The following is a 25,603-nucleotide window of genomic DNA, read 5'->3' as shown; positions in this document are numbered from 1 at the left end:
CTGTAATCAGCTTGCTAACAATAGATAGATAACCCCACAGTGAAATCCCCCTAAATCCCTGGAATAGGAGATAGTTTTGGTGTCTTGGGATTACTTATTGATGTATTGTTTTATATTATGACAAATTATATTGTATTCGATAACCACTCTGAGTCTACAGGGAAGGGTGGCATAGAGATGCAATCGCTAAAGAAATAGGTATTTATCCGGAGTGAAATAGCCAATAGCATATTCCGGTTGTGGGACAATCTGTATGTGGGTATTAACCTCCCCAGCAGTGCTTTGTCTGTAAGAAGATGGCCAAGTTGGGGATATACAGGGGGAGATAAGAGTAGAGAAGAATTTGGAAATTCCGCCCACCCTATATATCCATTTGAAAGTCTTTTTATTCTCTTCTTCCAGATTTCGATACACTCTAAAGGTCTTCGCTCGTCCCGTGTCTGACTGGGAACTCAAGGCCTGCCCCTCTAGCCACTACACTACATTTCCTCTCAAGGTTCAAGGGAGATTCTACGGGCTGATCAGACAGTCCCCTACCTAGACGAGCCCGGACGGAAGGTAAATAAGGATACGGAATTTTCTGGGCCTGGGAGCTTGGGCAACCAGTGCATGTTTCTTAATTTGGCAGTGACTGTATTGATGTGAGATGGTTAAGGCATTGATGTGAGATGGATCAGAGCATGAGAGGGAGTACAATGCTTTGGAGTTCACCCGCTATCAGTAAACTAAATCAGAGTCCAGTAGCACCTTTAAGACCAACAAAGATTTATTCAAGGCATGAGCTTTGGAGTGCAAGTTCTCTTCCTTAGTCTGAGGAAACAATTAACTTTGATTTTATTGTGCGACTTCAGACCAACACGGCTACACATATGAATCTTTTAGTAAACTGTTTATGTAAAACCGGGAGATCCCACCTGGGGACTGGCATCCCTAAGAAGCTGATTCGGGTGCATATGCTAGTTCTTTCAACTTCTGATAGATGCAGGGATAATGTGAATCAATACCCTTGTACAGCTTCTGTGATTTTCTTGGGGGGGGGGAAATAATTTTCAGCCAAAAATACCACCAGCCCGACAAATAGATGTCAAAGAAAATGAGGACGGGCAATTAAATCTTAGTTGAAATTGAGTCACGTTGAGCACAGCGGTTATATGAACCCGAATCCAATATTCATTAGTCCTATATTAGTCAACTTTTTTGGGAGTAGAATAGCATTTCAAATTAAAATAAATTGAAAAGAAAGATGAATTTTTGAGATGGTTTGGGGAGGGTGGCTGTGTTAGTCTGCAGGAGAAATACTGTGTTCCATTCTTGTAGCTCCTTACAAACCAACAATATTTGGGGGATATAAGCTTTCAAGAGACAAAGCCGATGAAGGGAGGTTTGACTCTTGAAAGCTTCTCTGTCCCCAAAATCTTGTTAGTCTCCGAGATGCTTCTGCACTTGACCCAGCTCTGCTAATTTCCATTCTAGATTTCAATGAAAACGACAGACCTAGTTCCTTCAGTAGCCGTATGAATGATAGAATGATGCTTGAAAGTTAAATTTCAGACTTCTAATTGATATAATCTGTCAGGAGTGGCCAAACTCTGGCTCTCTGGATGTCTGTGGACTACAATTACCACGAGCCCCTGCCAGGGGCTCGTGGTAATTGTAGTCCACAGACATCTGGAGAGCTACAGTTCGGCCTCCCCTGATCTATGCAGTAGCTGGTCTCCAATTCCTTACGTAATCTGACATATTTCCACTCCCCCTGTAGAATTCCTTCCTCTTTTCTCTAAGTAGCAAATGATTCTCCCAGACCTTCAATAAGGCTGGTTTATTGTGGGGTGGGGTGTCTAAAGCTTTGCTTCTCTATAGGTCAATAAAATTTTACTCCGAGAACCACTCTGAGAAGCATTTTAGACGTATTATATGTACATAATACCTTCCCTCTGGGTGAGTTATGATTTATGTGCTGCGGGCCCCATTTAATCATCAGAGATTCCCATTAGCAATACTTCCTCTTCTACAAAAATCTTAAAGCAATCGATAAATTCTCTGGAAGGCTTTTTTTTATGTCTAGTATTGGGAGCGTATATGGATCTTACAGTAGTATTTTTTGTTTACAACCGTTCCTTTAACCAGTAGTACGTCTCTTGGGGATCGCTAACAATATTCTGCTTGTCTCTTATTCAGATTAAGACCCCTCTTCCTTTTGTTACGGCAGAAGAAACAAATTGTTTCTTTTATATTTTAGCCGGTTATTTATTCACTGAATACTGGGTTGTTTTATACATTTTGTGCAGGAAGCTAGTCTCTCCCTCATCCTGTGATTTCAGTTCTTTCTCTGGAACCCCTCTGAAGCAGAGAATGTTCCCCCCCCCTGATTATCTAATTATTAGACCTGTTCAACCTCATGTTAATATCACCTAAGCAATGCATTATTTTCTCTTTTTAAAACCTCTAATGACAAAGTATTGCCGTTTTGTGAACCCCTGCTAGATTTCCCTTGCATTCTTAAACTTGTCTTCCAAAGAACAATTCCACCCAACTTTTCTAACAAGTTGGGGGTTGGACTAGATGACCCATGAGGTCCCTTCCAACTCTATGATTCTATGATTCTATAACCACCAAATGTAACCCTCAAAGAGCTTCCCTTCCCTTTAGGGGGAAACAATTTTCAGAGCAAATTTCAGGACTGTCTGTCTCATTACAAGCATTGCCCAACATCTGCCATTAGCATGCCGTTAGGAATATTTAGCTGCTAGCTCAGATCCTTTCCTTTTGTGAAACTCCATGGCCTAGGGATCACAAGTATATGGCCTCAGGAACACTAAATATCTCCCTTCTCCAGGCTATCTCAACCAGGGCATTTACAAGTGAGGAAAATGAGAATGTGGAAAAGTCCATTGACTGTATGGAAGTTTTCCCATTAAGTCTTAGTGAGTATTGATCCTATCGGGGTCTGAAGCTGGTGTATTAACCACAGTTAGTCTTTAGGTGTGGTTTCACATCACGTTTGGACACAGGCACCCTGGTGTTAAATTCAGCTTGGCTTCTGCTGATGCCTTCTGACTAGAACCAGGGATTCGCAGGTCAAAGTCTTTCTTGATGGACATTTGCATGTCTACTGGAAACGTGGATTCCATTCAGCGTTGGCTGCACGGTGTAAATTTTCTTAGCCCCCTTATGTTAGTATTCAAACTCAAGTTTTGTTCTTCTGGTTCTCTCTCCCCCACTTCGCTGCAGGTGACGAGCTGTCTCTTCAAAAGACACTTGAACAGCATCTCTGGAGTTCTCCTAAAAATCTTTTTTTTTGTGACTCATGCATAAGAAAGCTCCTCACCCTGCCGCTTTGATAGTGTTTTGTTCTGTCTATTCCTGTTTTTTTGGGCAGGCTGCTGGTTTTAATGTGTGGATTAGTCATTGTGCACAACAAAGCTGATCCCTTGCAAAGGACTGTTGATTCCTTTCTCCCACCAAGAGGAGTAGGCTTTTGAGATCTTGTTTCAGAAAGAGGTCCCAAAGCAAAAAGGGGAAATATGGGATTTGCTGCCAGAGGATGTAGCAATGGCCTCAGCCTTAGACAAAGTCCTAGAAGACAGGTCTATCCGAGTCTAGCAAGCACTAAAGGGAAGCCCAATGTTCCATCAATGGCAGGAGGCAACATCAGGGGAAGGTCTCCACCTCTATGCTCTGATTTTGGCCCTTTAAAGAAACTTGCTCAGTCCCTGTATGAGACAGCCTACTTGACTAGATGGACCTCTGGTCTGATCCAGGAGGACTCTTCTTATGTTCTTCTGGTCAGTGTTGGGCTCATTAATCTGATTATTATATTAAAGAGTTTCCTAACAGATTGGAAAGTGTCCCAGATTAGCTGGACACCATTTTTTAAAAGGCATGGCAGGGAGACATGGCCAGCTGACGTCACTTCCGGAGGTTCTCGAAGCCTGAGAATTTATTTCAGGGGCTCCTCCACCGTCAAAACGGCTGGTCTGGATGAATGCCTCTTGCCATCCTCAGCAGTGGCCTCCAAATCAAGGGCATGCCCCCAATCTATAGCACCAAAGCTGAAGCGCTGATCAGTGCATGCAGGAAGAGGCCCGGATTTCTCAGCAGCCCCCGAGAATGCCTTTAGCCATGTGTTGGATCCTGTCTTCCCTCCACTGCTTGATATTGGATAGAGAATTGGGAAGCATAAATGGTGCTGATTGCTCCAATCATTTGGGAAGGACATGGCTTGCATCCTCCTTTGGGCAGAACCATCCCACACCCTTTGATGGATGGAGCAGTTGTCCTTTGACTGTTTAAGGGTTTCATTCTTATTTTCCCGACTTACCGGGAGTCCCTGGGTTGAAGCAAAGTCAGGGCTCAAACTGTCATTTAGTAAGCATGCTAATTGATATGGCAAGGAATATCTCCAGGTATCTTCCTAAATGCTCATTATCTGGCTCGACATTCCTGGCAATTTGAGTTTGTTAGTCAGAATCTAATTACACTAGTTTACTGCTGATGGAATTACAGGGAGAGTCGCTTTCTCTCTTCCATACTTATTAGGTTGCAGTAAGTGATCCTTAGCAGTCTGCTGCTATTCAATTAACAAGGAATAACTTCCTTAATGGACCCAATTGAAAATACGTCTACGAGTCAGGGCACCTTTGCCAAAAGAGAATAAATACTAGTAATAATTCTGTTCTCGGAGCCCTTTTAGAGCGTGCCATTTCTGTTTACCTAACAAGGACAAAATTGCGAGGGCTAGCGGAGATAGGAAAGGCAGGAAGATACAAAATTGAGTCCGTGCTCGGCGATGCTGTTTGAGGTGATGTTGCATCATTTCATACGTTGGGTTTTGCATGGGAAGAAGAGGGAGAATTCGGTGAATTCCCACAAACCTTCACTCCCTGGGCTGGGCCTTCTCTCCGAAGCCCACTAGGACCGACTCACATGACCGCTTTCCTGGCTCGTTGTTTCAAACCGAAAGAGAATGCATCCGAATAATGGTAACAATATTTTATGACCTCTCGAGCTCATATTGGTGCCACTGCTTGTTGTGGCTTGAAGTCACTTTCAGTACACTCAGGGTTCCCAACAAGGTTGGGAAATTCCAGCATATTTGGGGAGTGGAGCCTAAGGATGCCAAGTTTGGGAAGGGGAGGAGCATAATGCTGTAGACCCCGCCCTCAGTCCTCATTCTGGGAGATCGCCAGTCCCCACAATGGTTTTTTGCAACCTTAAACCCGATCTGAATCAGAGTTACACGTTTCGATGTTCATTGGGATGGTTCTTCCCTGGATCTTACTGCTCCGCTGAGCAAAGTTTGCTAATTAAAATGTTCATGGCCCACCTTTCCAGTTGTCTCCATTCTGAAGCCTTCCTTTGAGGAGGAGCTACTGCAGTTGGAGGACTTCTTGGAGGGTGGCCACCCCCTTGTACAGTGTAGCTCCAGTTGGGCTTCCACCACTGTCAGTTGCCTTGAACAATGTCCAACATGCACTCCCAAGATTAGGTTTCAAGAGAGCTTCTTCCAAAAAGTGGAAACCCTGAAGTCATATTACCAAGAATAATTATGCAGATCAGTTCATAGAGATGCCCATGTGAAATTCTTCTTGATGGACAGGGTTCGGGTATGTGTGCAGATGGGCAAAATAGAACTTATGAATGTTTCCCTAATTTCTATACATAATATTCATCCAGCCCACTGTACTGTCAAAAACCTATGTTAAGATAAAGCCTGGAGTCTTATTCTATGATTCTATGATTCCTACAAGATAGCTTTGCATGCGTAGAGAGCATCTTTCCTCCCTTCTAGAGACGTCACCAAATTTTCCGACTGCTCCGGTCTGATTTGAAAGTTGGCATTTCCGTCATGGTGCAGAGGAGGGGATCATGGTTGCCCTTCTGCTAATTAAAACACTGAAGTTCTACTGTACAATTGATGCTCAAAACCGACGCACATTTTTGTACACAAGCGGTAGAATAGGCTATAAAATGAATATGAACCCATGAGTACTTGAAGTGGCCTTGCCCCAAATCCGACCCTCAGCCTATCAATGTCAATCTCATCTATGCAGGCTGGCAGTGGCTCTCCAAAATCTTCTGCATTACACTACTGCCAGATCTTTTAACAGGGGGGGGCCTAAAACAAACCCCCCCCGGCAAAAAACTAATTGTGGTACAGCCGACGCGTTTGTTCCCCGCACCCTTGAGAGAACAAATGATTTGGAAGCAAGCTATTACAGGCCCGTAGTGAAGCAGATAACGAAGTACGGCATTTCTCCTACACGCACGCCATTCTGAATTTTATTGGCTTCCCCCCAATGGATGTGCAAACATAGGCCATTTTACTGGAAACGGCATTGCCAAATCCCCCCGTAAGCATTTTTTTCCAGTAGTTCTTGTTACTCTTGGGTTTCCCCTCCTTTTTTTTCCCTTCTTCTTTTAGTGCTCCCTTTTTAGCGGTTCCAGGCATTTGATGTGTGAGCGAGTGATAGAAATATGATTCCGGATGCTTTTAATGATCTAAAAGGCATTATTGCAATCATGGCCTCAGAGGGAAAATACACAGGCATTTTCTCCCTCTGCCTCTCCCTCTCCCCCACCCTCTCTTGGTAGATGTTGTTATAAACAGACACTTCCCTTGTTCCTAGATGGATATAATTTCCCATCCCCTCCTCCGGGGCCTAATTCCCACTAAATGTGGCAGATGTGTTTGGTTTTTAGCAACACAGGCCTTAAGTAAAGATGGGTACATGTTTGAAAGCAGAGAGTCACAGAGCTGGCCCACTTGGCTGCCTAGATGTCCTGTTTCCTTAGGCTGCTAGTTGTGGTACCCACTGGCACCAGCAGTGTTGGGGAAGGACAAGTTGAATGACTTTGCACTCTTACATTATGCCCTTTGGAAGGGGATAAAGGTAAAGGTAAAGGTATCCCCTGTGCAAGCACTGGTTCATGTCTGACCCTTGGGGTGACGCCCTCTAGCATTTTCATAGCAGACTCAATACGGGGTGGTTTGCCAGTGCCTTCCCCAGTCATTACCGTTTACCCCCCAGCAAGCTGGGTACTCATTTTACCGACCTCGGAAGGATGGAAGGCTGAGTCAACCTTGAGCCGGCTGCTGGGATCGAACTCCCAGCCTCATGGGCAGAGCTATCAGACTGCTGCCTTACCACTCTGCGCCACAAGAGGCTCTTGGAATACCACCCTTCCAAAGCACCTGCAAATGTTTAGAACGCCCCTGAAACATCTAGGCTCCAGGTGGGGCACAGCTCCCCTGGAATTGTAGCTGATCTGCAAGCTGTGAAGATCCCAGAGGAAAAAATCTAGGTGGGTCGATTGTGGATGAGACGTGAGCTATTTGCTAGATGCTTAAAGACTTCCTGCCCTCAAGCTCTGGGTTCCGGCTGCCGTTTTGTGGAGCAGAAGGAAAAAAGCTTGGGGGGTGGGGGGATATTAAGCCACTTTCAGATTTTTTTTTCCTAGATTGGAATTTAATAGACAATTTGAGCAGAATGCCAATGTGTGGTCCTTTGGGCAAAATACGCCATTGCTTCTGTTGGGAAGAACGACTAGATGGGACTGGGCTGGAGTAGGGTGGTGCTTTCCTAAATGTTCCAGTAGTGGATTCATTGTCACAATAGATCAGCCTTTCTCAATTTGTTGTTAGGTGCGAAGTCGTGTCCGACCCATCGCGACCCCATGGACAGTGATCCTCCAGGCCTTCCTGTCCTCTACCATTCCCCGGAGTCCATTTAAGTTTGCACCGACTGCTTCAGTGACTCCATCCAGCCACCTCATTCTCTGTCGTCCCCTTCTTCTTTTGCCCTCAAATTTTTAACCATTGAAGAACCATTGAGGTGGCGCAATCGTGCAGAATGTGGTTGGGAAGCAGAGCTGTGCACAGGCCAACCCAGGGCCCCTCCCCTCCCCACCTCCCCAGGCCCATCATTGGCCATTTGGGGAGGGGAAGGGGAGATTGACATTACCATATATGGTCATATCACCCGATAAACGTTTAACAAATTTTTAAAAATACATAAAAATCAACTAACTCCCACCCTTTCAGGAAACCCTTCTAGGGCTGTCAAGAAACCCCAGGGTTTCACGAAACCCAGATCTCCCTTTGCTTGCATCTGAAAATGCCATTTGCTTGCATATTCATGAGTCCCTTTAGGACTCCCTGAGTTGAAAGACCTTAATCGTCCCTCCGCACCTAGCCAACAGCAGTCAGAGGGTCAACAATATAGAAATACTCCTCGAAAAAGGCTGGATAATTGTGCGTTAAAATACATACCAGCTCTTATGAAGGCCTGCAGACAATTTAAGCGAAGCCGTCATGAAATTACGGCGAATGGGCTGGTCACAAACATCCAAAAAAGAGGGATTTGGGGAGCTCGGACTGTCAGCTTTAGCCATGGCACAAGGCGCGGAAGAGGCAGGTGCTTGGCCCTTTCACTAAATAAAGCCAAATGAAAATAAAAGAGGGGGCCTTGCAATTACAGGGTCAAGGACGAGTGCTATTTGTTGAGAATGAGGTTTTGACCCTCAAGGCTTTTCTGCCCTCTTCCCTGATTTATTGTTTTATTTTTAAATACCCTGTGTGTTTCCTTCTGCCCTCTGACACAGCTAAATTCATCTTTATTCATCACAGTGCATTCGACCTTTTCTCTGAGGCGGTCTGAACCTGGGACATCAGGGTGACACTCTGGTTTTTGGGCAAAAACTCTATGGTAGAAGCTAACTCTACAATAGAGTTTTTGCCCATAAACCAGAGCATCACCTTGACAACACCTGCATGCCTACAGGCAATCCCATTCTTGCGTTAATGTTCACAGACCAACAGATCATAAGCAAAACAGAGGAAAAAAGAAAAGCAGTGATATATCTTGGGAAACACAATGGTCCAGAACTATGAGCAAGAGATTTACATTTACATTAAAAGGTAATACTATTCAATGACATAGACAAAAAAATTGCAACTTCGAGAATCACATTTCGGTCAGTATCAACTAACACCATAGCTACAATCTCTTGCTTTATCAGGAATCGGGGTTTGGATTAAATTCTGACCCACTTGTCACGGGTGGTGTTGTATTTGTTTCATTTGTTTCCTTTCCTGACTCCCTCTCCCCCCAACAGGTGAGGCTGAGAGAGCTCTGACAGAGCTGTGACTAGCCCCAGGTCACCCAGCTGGCTGAATGTGGAGGAGTTAGGAATCAAACCCCGTCCCCAAATTACAGGCTACTGCTCTTAACCACGGCACCAAGCTTCCCCTCCTCCTAAGATTTGTATTTCTGTTTTGCATGTACACTTGAATGTTCATTTAAAACTGCTGTACCATCTTTGTTGCTTCAAAGCTTGGAGAGTACACATTCCCTTTACTCTTTCTCTGTCTCTCCCCCCCCATCTTGGGGTTTTAAGCCGCTCTTCCTCTCCTGCTAAAGATAAGATAGGCCACGTCTCAGAAGAGCCAGGAAATTTGATCTCTGTGGTAGATTTTTATTCTGCTTGAGAGGTTATGCCCAGAACAGCAGCAGCCAACCCAGAGAATCTTCTGCAGTTGATGGGAGGCACTGGTTCATGCAAGCACCACACGGGTAACTCACAGAAGTGGGTCGCGTGGGCGTTTGCAGAGGGCATCGTGTGAGCTAGGGGTCAATTATGTTTGTTGCTTAATCTCTCTCTCTCTCTCTATGCCTCATACTGCTCCTTAACCTATTCATTTTAAGCAGATTACAAAAATGCAAGGGACTAGACCAATTTGAACAGCTGCAAAAATCCGTCACAAAAATCCGTTCTCTTCTAATAAAAGAGGCAATGTCTCCATATGATCTATATTTTGGAGCCAAGGGGATTGATTGATCGATCGTATGACGTGTGTGTTATGTAACAGCAAAAAAAAAAGAGTTCATGCGTACACAAATGTGTGTATATTTGTGTACGCATGAACGGCTTTTCCAAAGCCAGCTTGGTGTAGTGGTTAGGAGTGCAGACTTCTAACCTGGCGAGCCGGGTTTGATTCCCCGCTCCCCCACATGCAGCCAGCTGGGTGACCTTGGGCTCACCACAGGACTGATAAAACTGTTCTGACCAAGCAGTGATATCAGGGCTTTCTCAGCCTCACCTCCCTCACAGGGTGTCTGTTGTGGGGAGAGGAAAGGGAAGGCGATTGTAAGCCACTTTGAGACTCCTTCGGGTAGAGAAAAGCGGCATAGAAGAACCATCTCTTCTTCAATAATATCCAGGCTCTCTCAGCCTCACCTCCCAGCTGGCAGAGGCTCTTGGGAATTGTAGTCCATGGACGTTTGGAGAGTCAGTTTGGCCACCCCTGATACATAGCAACTGATATTCTCTCCCCCTTCCAACTCCCACCAGTTCCGTCGATGTTTGGTATTCATTCCAGTTCTCTTGACGGTTGTCTACACACCTGTCATTTCTCAAGAGTTGGCGTGTCATCATTGGGAAGTGTGGCAAATGAAACGTGCATGCAATTTTAAAGCTTCGTGGTACCTGGTAGCACTGATGGGGCTCTCTGGCTTCACAGAACAGATCTGTTGAAGAGACTACATGTCTTTCCCTTTCCTTTGTAAGAAAAGGAACGATCCTCTATATCAGGGTTAGTCAAACTGCGGCCCTCCAGATGTCCGTGGACTACAATTCCCAGGAGCCCCTGCCAGCAAATGCTGGCAGGGGCTCCTGGGAATTGTAGTCCACGGACATCTGGAGGGCCGCAGTTTGACTAACCCTGCTCTATATGAATCGTCAGAGTTGATATATAAGCATCAGGACCAACTGTGGTGGAAATGATGGCCCACCTATCCATTGATCCAGGGAACAGGGCAGGTCTCGAACCCCTAATGTATTCAACCTGTATTACCCAGAAATATGAGCTTGGCCAGGAGGTAATGCTTACCTTAAAGCAAGATGAGCACCACATGTGTATGTAAGTGCCACCAAGCTGCAATTGAACTATGGTGACTCTAGCAAGCTTTCCAGGAAATTGAGAAGCAGAGGAAAGCTTGCCATTGCTTTCCTCTGCAGGATCTTCCTTGGTGGGCTCCCATCCAAATAATGACCTTGTGCTTGGCTTCTGAGATCCGACTATACCGGACCTACATACCCCAAAGGGCTGCCCAGTTGGGCTAACCAAAGGGCATCTGTGTACCTGCATAAGAGCCACCAAGTTGCAACTGACTTGAGTTGACCTCAGAAAGTGGTTTTCAAGGCGAGAAGCAGAGATAGTTTCGTCATCTTCTTCCTCTACAGTCTTCTTTGATGGCCTTCCTCTTGGGTTGTCTTAAGAGAGGCATCACATCAAAATCATAAGAAGACATAGTACCACTGTATACTGCATTGGTCAGACCCCAGAAAGTAAGGAGGGGGTAAGGAGCAAATGGGAGATGAGAAACAGAAAGCCACTGAAACTTAAATGGGCAAGCTATTTGCCAGTTCTTTGGCAATGTCAAAACCATGCCTGATTTTGTCATTTGCTCTTTTATTGCCTTACTCTGTTTTCTGTCCATGCAGTTGATTACCTTGGATTTCTTAGGTGTCAATTATCGCAGTAGAGGATTAGCTATTTTTTTGGGGGGGGGGAATCTCCTGTTCTGTCCAGTTGTCCTGGCACCACAATCTCTCCCGAGGGCTTTGAAGGACAACTGTGTCCCTCCACTGAAGGGATCATGGGATCTTCACACCTGAGTGGCCTGGCAGGGGGAGCAGGGGGGACTTAAGGGTTCAAGCAGTGAAGTGGGCAGCAAACATTAGTCTTAGCAAAGCTCTCAGGTAGCAGGCATCATTGTACTTTCCAATAAAGAAACTTTCTTGCACATGGAGTTTTCTTATTGAAAGCAATTGGCGGAAATCTCACAGGCAAGTAGATTGGCTTTCCCAAGCCTTATTCTGAATGAAGCTGGGGGTGGTGGTTGCTTTTTGCTGTATTGGAGTATAGCATTTTCTTTTGCTGACAAGTCACTTGTACTGATAACACTTATAAGAGTTTCCAAGGCAAAAAACACTCAAAGATTACCTGCTTCTGCATCATGATCCCTGGCAGTCTCCTATCCAAATACTAGTGAGAGTTGACCCTTCTTAGCTTCCAAGATCTCAGAAGATTGGCTTAGCCTGAGTTATTCAGGTCAGGACCTTCGTATTATGAATATGCAGTTTTTTCACTTGTTTCCATACATCTAGTACAGGAAATGCACGGATTGGTTTCTGTACGCTGTTTCTCCATGCAGAGTTAAGAAAGGTGGCCTGGTACAGTTGAATAGTTTATTTTGACTTTACATGCGGTGTTAAAAACCCAAAGGACGTATTATTTACACATCCACAATACAAGTTTACAAGATATCTATACATGTTAAAGTACTCTATAGACTGTATAGAGCACCTTCCTTTCCGGGTTACTAGATTTTTTTTAATGCTGTACCATTAAAAAAGATACAATCTGCATTTACCTTTGCACAAATGGATAAAGCGTTTTTTTAAAAAAAAACCAACGAAAATTATAAATTAACGGTATAAAGACTATGATGAATGTTAAAGAGATTCCAACATAAATACTGAGAGAAACTCACATTACCATCTAACAAGGCAGCACAATGTTACAGAAAAGTTATTTGGGTTTACATAGTAACATTTATGTTTCGGTTTCACTCGAGTATGTATCATCATCATTAATTAACAGTTGCAAAGTGAATTCAATTCAGTTTTGTCGTTTGATTTCCTTTTTTGTTTGTTTTGTTTAAAATTTAAACGATTAAACAGGTTTAGTTGCAAGATTGAAATGTTTTAAGAACGAACGATCCTAGGTGTTTTCGGTCTGGACTTTTGGGGGGAAGTTAAAAGGTCCTTAATGATCGACACACGGAATGGAAAAGGAGAACGATCCTACATAGTAAGAAAAGGGACTCTTCTTTTTGAGAGAGGCAATCATCTTAAAAAGAAAAAAAAAGAAACACCTTGCTACCCAAGAGAAATCGGCGTCTTGGGCCGAAAGTTGCTCGTCCGAACGGCTCACGAATATTCCACCGTACCAGCTATGGGTATGGCAGTGCTCGACAAGCAACCGTCGGGGCTTCATTTGCAAGATCACCATCTGTGATGAAGACCAGCTGCAAATATCCACTGCAGAAACCAACTAAATAGCTTCTGTAATTTCAGCAGGTGTTCCATTACCCTAGAAATTCTCAGATGATTTCACATTATAACTGTTTGATCCTTAAGTGATTTAGGGCGGAATGTTTGAGATGGCGAGGTTGATTTAATGCTGCTGTCTCCTTGGCTTGTAGGCTGCTTCTTCTTTGTTAATTAATTGTTCTTGGGGGGATACTCTCCCCTCCCTCCCCGTGTTCCCCCTTTGTTTCTTTTTTTTGGGGTATTACTGAGAGAACTTAATAGCCTGCGCTCCGGGGAACGTCGGATGCCCTCTAGGACATTTGACAGAGTTTTAATCTTACCTTTCTTTTTTTAAAATATCATTTGCATGAATAAGGCACAAAATGCACAGATCCAGGTAAACTCACATGTAGTATTTACAGAATATTGTCATTACCGGCATGACTTTGGAGAAACCACAAATGAAGTGACTGTGCTGCTCTCTGTTTTCTTTCATGGATGCCCTCTGCCAAGACCAAACCTTTCCTTCTGCTGGAAAAGGGGCTTTACTACGGGGTGGCCCTTCCGTTTATTCTCTTTCCCACATAAATACATAGCTCACGTACGTTCCACCTCCCCTGTTCTCCAAGAACTAAGAGGGCCTCCTTGAAAGTGTGAGCTGTCACTGGGGGAGGCACAATTCCCTTCTTGTTCCTGGGTTTTGCACCCGTGATCATGGTAAGAGAGACAACTATGGATCTACCCTTCTCTTTGCCTTAGCAAAAGAAATATGGGTCAGCGTGTTGCTGACTCTCATGGTGCAGTAGAGCAATGATGCACTCTCCTTAACAGAGTTTGGGGTCTCTCTCTCTCTCTCTCTCTCTCTCTCGCCTGGGGATGCCACACTAACTTTCTCATTGCTCTTCTTGGTGCCATGGATGTCTTGTATCCTATTTTGGGTATGCATATGTGTGCGGTTTGGACCAGATTTGTTTTGGGAAGGCTCTGTGATTAGAATTAAGAGCCCTCCTTTTGGTTGCAGTATAGTGAGGAGTATCTGCCATTCCCGTTCAGCACCAGGCAGTAAACTGGATGGGGGGACTGGTTCCTCACCATGGTCAGTGTCTCGAAAACGCTACATTTGAAACTTGAAAATCTAGATTTCCATAGCAGCCTAGTTTTGAACGGTGACGTTTGTGCTGTTTTCTTCTGCCATGTACGGATATCTAGATGACCTCGAGCTTCCCACAGAAGATTCACAACGAACCCCGTGCACTCCACCAGAGCCATCTGTCATTCAGTGACACTCCATGTAAACAATTCGGAAGGTTTAAAAGATGCAGCGAGACCGAATGCTTCCTTGTGTTTGTCACTCACACACGAGCACACTCACGCCCACACACACGCACACACAGATATTCTGTCTGTCATAAACAAAATAGCATCCCATGGAGGAAAAAAAAAATGCTACACTTGGACTAGAGACCGAAGATCAGCAAGTTGCTTATTAACATACTTGTTGAGACGTTATCATTTTCTGACATTTGTGCAAGAGGCAAGGCGAATGCATACATATTAAAATGTTCACATTTCATGGGAAGACTACGCATTATGGCAGTCTCAAACGAACCCCATTTTAATTTTTTTTTCAAGTATTTGCTCACCGATCTCTCTCTCTCTCTCTCTCTCTCTCTCTTTTATGTCTTTCTTCCCCAAGCATTTTGAACAGCTCTTTCGAAAGGCCAACGTGAGTCCCTTCCCCATTGTGCTACATGTCTCCTCCACAGCAAACAAAAGAAACATAATGACCAGCACCTTTCTTTGTTTTTGTTTTGTTAAAAATACGTCGAGCAAGTCGAGTCTCGCTTGGAGCCAGACGTGTGGCAAAACAAGATGGCACCGGAGTTAAAGACAGCTTCTTTGGCTGCTCGTGCTCGTTTTCGAGGACAAGCAAGTCTCTGCCTTAACATCTGTCCCTCGACATCGTTCCGCACTCTTTTGAGAGAACACGCAAGTCTTAGTAGCTGTACTTGTTCAGTGGTCTGACTGAAGGTGTCTGGGGAACAAATGAGGGTTTGGGTGGCACGTCAGGCTTTAGCGAGGGCGTCCTCTTTACTCCTGTCCGAGGAAGTGTCCCATTGCTTGTGTAACTGCTTTGCCTGGATAAGGAAGGCTGTAGGTGCACGCTCACCGGCGTCCCTTGCATGTAGTCCATCTTTGTTCCCGCAGCAGGAGGCATGTATCCTCCACGATTAACACTAGGCTGCCTGGATAGCAGCACGCCATTGGGCGAGTTTAAGTTTTTAGGAAGGGCTGATATAGAATGCCTCTGCGACGAACTTTTGTGGTAGCCCCTCTGTCGTTCTAAAGAGGCCATTGGCGCAGCAGGCGTGGTGGGGACATCCACCCGTTTTGTCGGGCTGTTTCGCGGGAGGGTGGATGGGGGAGAATACAACGACGCTTCTCGGTTAGGGACTTTAGGAGGAATCTCGGACATATTCCCCATTGGATCCAGCATCAAAGTCTGGTGACTCACTTGGAGGTCTCCCATGATGGCTTTGGGATTATTCGGCGTTTCGCTCAAATGTTTCAGGAAATCGTTCAAGGTGTTCCTAGAGTCGACAGACCTTCTGTGGTCTCTTTTGCTCGACGACTTTGCATGCGGGTGGTCCACGTTCTGCATCTTTTTGTCTGCTTTGTGCGCGTTCGAATTTGAGAAGGACATATTGTAATCGTGGGTGGCGTTCGGGAGGACGATGGCGCTGGGGATATGCCCATGACTTAAAGGAGAATGGGGTGGAGGGCTGGACGGGAAAAACTGAGGGCTCTTCAGGGGGGCTTCTTTTCTAGAAGCACTGAGGTTGTTTTGGGCTTTGTCCAACTGACTTTTCATGGACTGCAAGGTCTTTTGCTGCAGCACCGGTGTGGATTCCGGGGTCGGAAGAGCCGCCAGTTCTGGAGGCTGGCCTCTATGATCCACCATCATCATCGACTTGGTGTCAGCCGTTGGCGGCAGCTCTTTTCGGCTCGTTAACAGATTTGAATAGAGCTTGGGCGAATCGATGTTCTGCTGATACTCCTTCACCGGGCTGTCGAAGAGCCCGTTCAATTTGGCAAAGCTGCCGCTCGAGTCCGTGCAAGACTGAGCCGATTCTGCGTCTTTGTGGATCTTTCTGGATTTCCTCACAAATATATCCCGGTAACAGTAGACGGCCACTCCTGCAATAAAGGCTCCCAGCAGAAACGCAGCAAAGACACAAGTAATTAGGACATTCATGTGCACCATTTGGTTGGACTCGCCCGACTGCACTTCCCATCTTACACCTACAACAAACACATGTTATTAATAGGTTAGAGCATGTCATATGCCAGTCATTAAAAAAAAGAAAAGAAAAGGTTTCCTAACTAAGAAATGCCCTATGCATGCCTAACCGAAAACAAGAGCTATGGCACTTAACTTGGCATAGTGCTGGGGCCCCTTGAGTTTTGCTAACTCGCTACTAAAGCCGATATCCTGTCATGCAATCCTATCATGCAATCCTAAAATGCTGTAGGAATACTATTAGAAGGTTCATGCTGTCCTCTTAATAAGGAATCACATGTGCCCAAATCATTTCCCATACAAATGCTTCCACTAGTTTTGATTTGACAGCCATTACAGATACTGGAAGACTGAAACCCCCATTCCGAGTCTTGCTTTCTCCCGTCCTCCATGCCCTTGTAACAGTGATGTATCTCTTCTTGCTTGAAGAAGAAGAAGAAGAAGAGTTGGTTCTTATATGCCGCTTTTCCCTACCCGAAGGAGGCTCAAAGCGGCTTACAGTCGCCTTCCTATTCCTCTCCTATTCCTCTCCCTTGAAGAAGCAATCAAGTTGCAAGATCATATCCTATTTTCTTGCCTTGACCTCTCTGGTCATTGCTTTTCCTTAGCTCTACCCCCACTTCAATCTCAGGCAAGAGCAACCATTGTCAGAAAGTACAAGGCAAGAAAACTGTCCAAGTGGAGAGTCATTTCCTCTTGAAATGTGAGGCAAAGCTACTGAGGGTTAGTGGACGGTGGATTCCAGCTGTTTTCCTTCCAGATGTGCAGGGCCAGGTGGAAGGCTGGGATAGGAGCTCTCTAGCGACAACTGCTTGTGATAGCTGTTGAAACTGAAGGCCATTACAAGCATTTGGGAATTTGCTGTGGACATAGTCTCTTGATAAGAAAAAGCATGACCAGGGCCTATCAATTAAGTCTGACGGACTAGCCCGTACCTCTGTTGATCTATTTTCCCTCTCGGCTCAATTCCTCAAATCCTTTTTAAGGCTTGCAAACCAAAGCTTGTCTGTTATTAATATTAACGATTTCTGCCGGAAAATTGAGGTTAGGAGGTGATACTTTGCTAGACTGCAATTAATAACTCGGGGAAGAATTTATCTTTCCATTTCCTGCCTGACTCATGAATCAGAATCAAATGTGAGATAGGATTATGCAAATATTGTTTGAAACCGTATAATGGCCTGTGAGTGCGTAACACTCACGTGTCGCTGTGACCGTGTTATTCCCCCTCCCCCAACGGCTTTCCAACTTGGCCATTTTAGGCACGGTACGCTCTTCCCTTAAAACTACAACAGCTCAGATTATCCATTGATTTCTTTTCCAATACTCTATCCAATAACAACCCTTTACAGTGGATGTCATTGAAAAACCATACGGCTGATGCGACATCAGTGTCTTTATAATAGGAAAGATGCATTTAATTCAGATTTAGAAGAGCGATTGCAGAGTTAATTTTGCAATTCACGTGTTAATATTAGAGAGTCCACATTCCCCCCTCCCCAAGGCAGGGTTCAGGTTTATTTATTTTTTAAAGCGACCACAGACATCGTGCTGTTAAGATAATGTTAGTTTGGCAAAATGCATCTAATTGTGTTATTTTGCACAGAGGGGGAAGTGAAGCCGGAGAAGAGGATTACGTTCTTTTCGTTTTGCCGCGGGTGTTAGGTGGGGATGCCTTTGAATGCAGTTAAATGTTTAGGGTTACGGGTTTTTATGGCACCGTGCAGAAAGGGGCGGGGGGGGGAGAAGCTCTAACAGGAAGTAGGAAGAATGCCATTGAGCATAATCAGGAATGCCCGGCGTGAGCAAATCCTGACAAAACTGGGCAGAGTTTAAAGGGAAATCAAGCAATAAGGACACACCAGACGCAAATGACAAATGCACGGCCATAATGGCCGAAAGGAAACCTGATACATCTCAGTAGGTAAGAAGATAAAATAATTTTGCTGACTTCTAGGCTGTGAGAATACATATTGTGAACATAGAACACAGTGCAAACTAAGTGACCCAGCCAGCATGAAGGGCAGCAAAGGCAAATACATCCCTCTGGCCAGCCGGGAGGTCCCCTAGATCAGGGGTAGTCAACCTGTGGTCCTCCAGATGTACATGGACTACAATTCCCCTGCCAGCGTTTGCCAGCGTATGTGAGCCTGTGGCCAGTATTATATTATTATTATATATAAGGTTTAAATTCTTGATACCTATAAAATAGATAAAAAATATTGACGACTCAGAGGACTTGTCACCGAGGAAAGAATCTCGCTGAAAGCGGATATTACATGGATTCCTTCTTCACAGAAGTCCTACAAAATAAACAGATAACTACAAAAAAGGGACACTTTTCTTTCTTTTATGAATATATTTATTGTATTGCCATGGGACAGGTCTTTTTCTCTCTGTTTGGTTGGACTGGATGACCCTACAGACCCCTTCCAACTCTATGATTCACAGAGTAGATGGCCAGCAGGTATATTAGCTACTGTCAGCTGGGCCGCTGACCTTAAGATCCAGGAATCTATAACTGTTGTTACATGCAGCGATTTGGGAACCCAAAATACTGTAAATCCTAACAAAGGTCTAATTAATTCTGCTCTGCTAAGTCGTACCTATTTTCCTGCCGGTTTTATGAGTTTGTATTGATTCTGCTATTTTATACCATTTGCCCAGGGTGTACAGTACAGGGAGGAAAGGCATGGTAGAAGCATCTGAAACAAATGCTATATTTTTTATGTCTTTCAGCTGTGAAAAATCCCTCCTTCTTCTTCTTCCTTGATCTGGCAAGAGGGTTTTGCTTTACCAAGCTGGACCTGTGGGTGCTTATACCAGCATCAAGACCGGTATGTAATTTTAGTAGGCTATTTTTAGATTTTACAGGATGGTTCGAAATTGGATTGCTTTATGTTTTGTCATAATCCGCCCAGAGACCATGCGGAGAGAGATGGCTTAAGAGCCAAGTAAATAAATGAATAAGACTAGAGTGCTATAACCCTGCTGGACATGGGATGGTTTTGGAAGACCTGTCAGTTTGCACAAAATGGGACAGGCTGTTATCTGAAGCAAGGCAGAACATTTGTATGACAACAGCCTGAGAGTCCCTTCATGGGGTTGCTGGTTAGTTGCTGGGGTCAGCTCAAGATACTGTTTATGAAAATCTTCATTCATGGAGGGCTGCATTGCAGGTTATGTTTCACCGTATCAGTTCCTAACAGGGTCTTTTGAAGACTCCCTTCCTGCTAAAAATCCAGTCTGTCATAGTTTGGGCTTTTGGGGATGTTAGTTCTTGCGTGATGGAAGGACCTACCAGAATAAGGAAAATCCCCAATGCTTCTTTCCTTCCAGAATTTTACGGGAAAGCGTTCTGTAACTGTATTTTTTTCTGTTTTATTGTTATTTATTTGTTGTAAGCATTTGTATTGCGATCTGCCTCAAATCTTTTCGAGGAAGGCCAACAAAATGAAAGCTTATGCCCCCCCCACCAGTACACCTGTATTAAAATGCCCTGTCTGTTTGGGGTGGTCAAATTGTGTCTCCCTGGATGTTCGTGGACTACGATTCCCATGAGCCCCTGCTGGCAGGGGCTCATGATAACTTTCATCCATGAACAGGCTAACAGTCTTTGCATTCATCTGACTTCTTCTGCATCCTGCACCAACTCAGACCCTGTGACTCATAGGCAGAGTGCATGCTTCACATGTAGGAGGTCACCAAGTTTGATGCCGGGCGTCTCTAGCTTTTTGTAAAAAAAGGAACCCCCTTTTTAAGCATCTAGCTTGCGGGCCCCACTGCCAGCCGGAGGTGCTGGACCCCAGACATGGCTGCTGCAGCTACCAACGCACCAAAGGGAAGAGGGAAACGGGATGTATTTGTAGTGCTGTGCATGGGAAGCACTGGAGATTTTGAAATGTTAAAAGGAAAGGGCTTGGGGAGATGCTCGTTCAACCGGGTGCGATCCAAGTTTCAGGAGACTCACCTTGCTCCTCGTCCTGCCCCCCCGCCTTCAGCTCACGCAAAGACAGACTCTAGGATCGCACCTTTTCGTTCTCTACCCAGGCAACAGTGTGATGTGCATCTGACCAATAACAAGCTGAGTGGAAACTTCAAAACCGCTGAAGCTATCAGGTTTCCTTTCGACCACAACAAATGCCCTGATTCGGCCTTACCCTTTGGGACACCTGATAATGGATCAGAGTAATCAGAAGGATTGGGGTCATCTTGAGCTACATATTTCCGAGAGCCAGTCTCTTTAGGTTTCCAGGAACCCATCACTTTAGGTGAGAAAACGGGGGTGCTTCCCACTGTGGTAAGAGAGGCTGAGGAGAACGCCATGTCTGTGGTGGCAAACAGATTGGTATTAATGTGGGCTGCAGTCCTCGGTAGTTCTTTGAACTCCCCCCTTTTAGCAAAAGCCTCACGGATTGGTGGCTCAATTATAGTTTGGACAAGTGGCTCAATGGGGAAAAGCATGTTTGCAAATGCATGGGGCATCTTGGCTAAAACCAATCAGACTGGGGAACACAGGAATATCTTCAATGCAATTTCCAGCTGCAGGTTGGTGTGAGCAACTGTTGGCAGGAAGGGGGGTGGTAAGAGAGTGGACGTGGAACTCAAGGCTTACAGGTAAGGAGTACCGAAATACTGAACGCAGGGTCTTGTGGCCTCCCCCAACCCCCAATTGCAGGGCATGCAACTGATCCATTGAGTCTCCCTTCCCACGCTGTTATTCTATGATTCAGTGAAATGGTGGGAAAACGTCTCAACTTGACTCTGGTATATCTCACTGCTTCCTTAAACTCCACCCCTACTTCCCTAGGCCAAATCTCGGTCATGAGAACTCCCCATAAACTGAAGTTGGGTTCATTCCTGTATAGTTTAATAAAAGCTCACTTTGTACTGTCTGAGTGACGAGACTGCATAAGGTACTTAAAAAAAAAATGACACCACAACCTGCATTTAACTTGCTTAACTTTGCAAGGGTTCCAAAATTCAAACCAGCTTGAATGAGGAAGGAAGGCTCTGGTTACATTGCGCCAGATCTTGGCATGAACCAAACTTGGGGTTCCAACTACAAAGGAAAGAGAGCGTTGGCCAACTAACTTAGCCTTCCGCAATTCACATGGATTCTAGATGCTCGCTGTATTATGGCTGATGGCCAACTCCTGCCCTGGAGATACCTGGAGATTTGAGAGGGGTGGAACCTTGAGAGGGGGACTTCTGATAGCCTACATGACTATCTTTCTTTGGCAAACTCCACTTGGTATACTATACCAGTCTGTTAAGAACTGCAAACTACCATGAGGACATACCACTGAAAAAACATGGAAAGCTCTGGAAAACATTTTAAAAAATGAAAATGTCGGGGGAAATGGAAATCTGTGCAAGGTTTTTCACCTAACCTGGGCCTGTTACTTCTGTTGCAGCATTTTAAAAAAGGCATACTTTATAAATTGAAGTCCATAGCATTGAAGTTGAATGGCTTACATTTGTATATGCACAGTCGGAGACAGACTGCGTGTTGGTCGGTGTATTTCTTTCTTGCCCTCTCTTTGTGGGCGAGCACCTTGATCCAGAAAGATACAAAGACAGGAACTCTGTGTGTGAGTCTGTGTGCTTGTTTGAGTCGCCCGTTTCTGCACTGGAGGATTTGTGCGGGGCTGCAGGCTGGAGTTTGAGTCGGGGCAGGTTGCCCTGCCTCTTCCTGCTCCCACTCGGGAGAACGTTTGGCCTGGTGCACCTGGTCCACCCCAGATTTCTGCTCCCGCACGGGAGCCAGAACAGTGAAGTTGACAGTGTGGAAACGGGAGTAGTTCTGACCACTTCCCAAGAGGCAGCCATGAGACTCGGGTAAATTCAAGTCAAGATGGTTAATCTTTTAATTAACGAATGATGGCATTACTGCTTATGGCGCCCTTAATCAAGTGGCTATACCTGCTTTACCTTAATGTCTGTGTTTTTAATATGCTTTTAATATGACCTAACGTTCCGCTGCTTCCACTGGCTTTAGTTAAGAATCCTGGCAGCGCCTGAGGCAGAAACAGCAGCTTCTAGGTGCCTCCAATGTCTAATGCAGGCTATGTAGTGTCCTACGCTTTCCTCCTTCACTTACCCATATTCCTCAGGTAGATGAGCTCTTCCCCTTCATTTCCACATGCCGGTTCCTAAATTCCGCATGCATGAGCAATCACGGAATCATTTTCTAACTACCTCTACCAGCTCGAACCCACTAGGAAAACTCAGGTATGCCTACCCAGATTTTCATGGCAAGGAATTGAGGGGCAATGCAATTTAGGGAGGGCGGATCTTCAGCAAGGCTGGGCCTGGTACGGCGTATTACGCAAGGCTGCTGGCTTCAACAACTTCTTAATGCTTAACTTCTACGTTTCCATGGTGCAGCATCTCAGCTCTTTAGCGTTTGTAAACTGGCTCAATTACGGTCCAGAGAAAAGGACGAGAACCATGGTGTTTTCCGTTTGGGGAACTGGTATGCACAGTTTGCTCTTGAGGACTGGTTTGGACCATGCATTGTGTTTTAATATGAAATGGGGGGGGGGAAAGCGTGTCATTGTGACAGACGAACTGCAGGAAGGATGAAGGCTCCCAAGTGATGGCACAGGTAAGGACCGTTCTGGGGCTATGCCACACAAAATAATTACAAAGTGACATGGATAACTCATTGGGGATCGTGGTCTATACTACGACGTGCTGCTCGCTACAAGTAAGATCCTACTATCGTTTCATATGTTAATAACTCGGTTCTTTGTCATTGCTTGTTTTTTGAGGTTTGCTGGTTGGTTCTAGACTCCTACAAACCTAATCCTATGTCAAGGATTAATTGACCCATCCTGTTACTTGTATTGACTCTCTCTGCGCAATCTACCTTGAGAAGGCAGGCCACAGACCAACCTTTCTCAACTTCTTTACCATTGAGAAACCCCTGAAACATTATTCTGGCTTCAAGAAACCCCAGAAGTGGCATGATCGTGCAGAATAGGGTTGGGAAGCGTAGTTGGGTACATGCCCACCTGGGGCCTCTCTCCTTCCCAACCCCTCCAGGCCCATCATTGGCCATTTGGGGGGCAGGCAGGTTGAGATGACCTTATGTGGTCATAATGCCCAATAAATAACAAATTTAAAGTTATATATATAAAACAACTCCCACCCATTCCGGAAACCCTAAACCCCAGGGTTTCACGAAACCCTGGTTGAGAAAGCCTGCTATAGACACTGTAAATAATTGTTTTTTTAAATTGCTATTGCAGACCAACAGAAATTTGTGTGTGTGGGCAGATGTCAAAGACTTGGGGCCATATCCAATGTGGCAGCCTGATTCATAGATCATTAGCATTCTGCTTCCTCCTGGACCAACATGTGTGTTCCTGCTCTATCATGTTCCTGTGCTGTTCTCCAAAGCTGCCTCTACAGTCTGTAGGAACCTGAGCAGGGCTCAGCTGGACGTCTATGGAGATGAGGTAGCCACTTATCTTTATAGGCCTTTCTGTTTCTGGAATGCTGTTGAGTTTACCTTTTTTGGGGGGTAAAGCCTTCTTTTAACGTTTATATCTGGCTGTTTGGCATGAAGACGTTCGTGAAAAACGTAAAATGGCTTTTACGATTGCTTCGTGCTGCCCGCACGGCTCTCTTTGTTAAGGGAGTTGAAAGGCGAGGCACCAGTTGATATAATAAAGGAAATAAAGCAAGGGCAATCCATCCCCTTTCATGGCCCCTGCTTTGAAGCATCTGATTGCCTCCTGTTGGGGTAAAATGACCTTGATTTGATCTAACAGGGCTGCTCTTATGTGAGCGCAGAGTTTATTTCCAGAAGGAAGACAGTCAACAAATTGCGTATGTCTTACAGTGGCTTTGGGCACTGTACTTAATGCCATCTTATCTGGTGGAATCTGAAGGACTCTCAAATCGCAATAATGTTGTCCCCCCCACCCCTTCCCCAATTTGAGGTCACTGGTTACTGGAATAGAGGTCAGGAACGCATCGCTGTACCCGAACCAGACCCTTCTTAGAAAGCCGCGGTATAATTTCTCCTTTCGGATATGGGCCCAGAGATCAGACACGGAATCACGAACGTGAGGGAAAAGTTCATACGGGGGTAATTGAAAAACCATTGCTTCTGCGGAAAAGGTCTATTGTGAGTTCATCGGTAATACTGAGAATGGTTGTGTTTCATCCGTGCTTGAATTGAGAAGAAGAGTTCCGTGATCCCAAGCAGGTGGGGGAAATGCCCCTAATATCGGCTCTTACCAGCAGTTATAAAAGGCAATATCCTGTCCGAGTTGGGCCTATGATTTTGCAGGAATAGCTGAGCTATGGCTTTTGGAAGGCAAGTGCTTTCAGCTACAATGCAAAAGACCACTGAATAGCACCAAGGGACTTCCAAACCTTGAGAGAAATCGATACATTTCCCCCCAAAAAGCTTACCAAATACACATTTACGGTGGTGTGGGGGGAGGGCGTAAAAATGTGCATTGGCTTCACAAAGAACTGGAAGACACGTGAGAAGGAAGGAAAGGAGGCAGGTGGAATCAAGCAATCATCTAGTGAAACATGATGGATAGACAGGCAACATTCGTGGACACATGGCGGGAGGGGAGGAAAAGGAACGCCAAAAGCTTAGAGGATGTCCGTGCAGCGGAAATGCCGTGTGATCAAGTTCTCCCGTTAATAGAAGATGTGTTTTAATTAACAATGAGCCATTAGCATGCAGCTATGCAGGGGATGGAGTGCCGCAAGAGAATTCTGGCTGGATCCTGATTGTCAGTCGGAATATGAGCGAAAGCAGAAAAGCAAAAAATATGAACGATTATCAAACTGCACCAAAGGAAAAGATTAAAACCAGAAAAGGAAAGGGGAAAAAAAAAAAAGAGAGAGAGGAGCGGGAGGCTGAAAATGCCGAACTAAAGGAAAGAAAAAGATTCGTTAATCGGAGGGGAGGAAAAAAACGATTTGAAAAAAACTAACCAGATGTTGGATCGCCAAATATTTTGTAATCTGGTGTAGTTGTAGAAGGCAAAATTTCTAAAAGAATTAAAGGAACAAGTAATCAGTGAAAAGTAACCGAAAGGAAAAACAAACACAAAAAAAAAAAAGATTTTCAAAGCCTGAGCAACTGAAAATCGAAAAAAAAAAAAAGGAACAATTGGTCACCCAAGAGGAAACGGGGGAAAAAAAAAAAAAAAACAACCACAACATTGG

The 25,603-nt window shown here is 44.9% G+C and overlaps 1 protein-coding gene and 1 long non-coding RNA gene across 14 annotated transcripts in view; one reads left to right on the top strand and one right to left on the bottom strand.

The window, feature by feature from the left end:
- Nucleotides 1-408: 408 nt before the first annotated feature.
- On the top strand, nucleotides 409-20,595 carry LOC143827962 (uncharacterized). The gene is made up of 3 exons (XR_013227453.1): nucleotides 409-558; nucleotides 19,139-19,236; nucleotides 20,450-20,595. It is a non-coding gene; the product is annotated as an uncharacterized LOC143827962 (long non-coding RNA).
- Nucleotides 12,239-25,603, bottom strand: part of SEMA6D (semaphorin 6D) — a 686,652-nt gene continuing 673,287 nt past the window's right edge. For 7 of the 13 annotated variants that reach the window (XM_077318065.1, XM_077318063.1, XM_077318062.1 and 4 more), the window contains 3 exons: nucleotides 25,370-25,426; nucleotides 20,560-20,727; nucleotides 12,239-16,401 (listed from right to left, as the gene is read on the bottom strand). In XM_077318065.1, the coding sequence (XP_077174180.1) occupies nucleotides 15,095-16,401; nucleotides 20,560-20,727; nucleotides 25,370-25,426 (1,532 nt within the window). In that variant the 3' untranslated portion in view covers nucleotides 12,239-15,094. The remainder of the gene's footprint in view (nucleotides 16,402-20,559; nucleotides 20,728-25,369; nucleotides 25,427-25,603) is intronic. The other 6 variants (XM_077318071.1, XM_077318072.1, XM_077318069.1 and 3 more) reach the window with 3 other exon arrangements.

This window comes from Paroedura picta, chromosome 18, assembly GCF_049243985.1.
Source record: "Paroedura picta isolate Pp20150507F chromosome 18, Ppicta_v3.0, whole genome shotgun sequence".
NCBI classification, from domain to species: domain Eukaryota; kingdom Metazoa; phylum Chordata; class Lepidosauria; order Squamata; family Gekkonidae; genus Paroedura; species Paroedura picta.
This window is presented reverse-complemented; position numbering and strand designations above follow the sequence as displayed.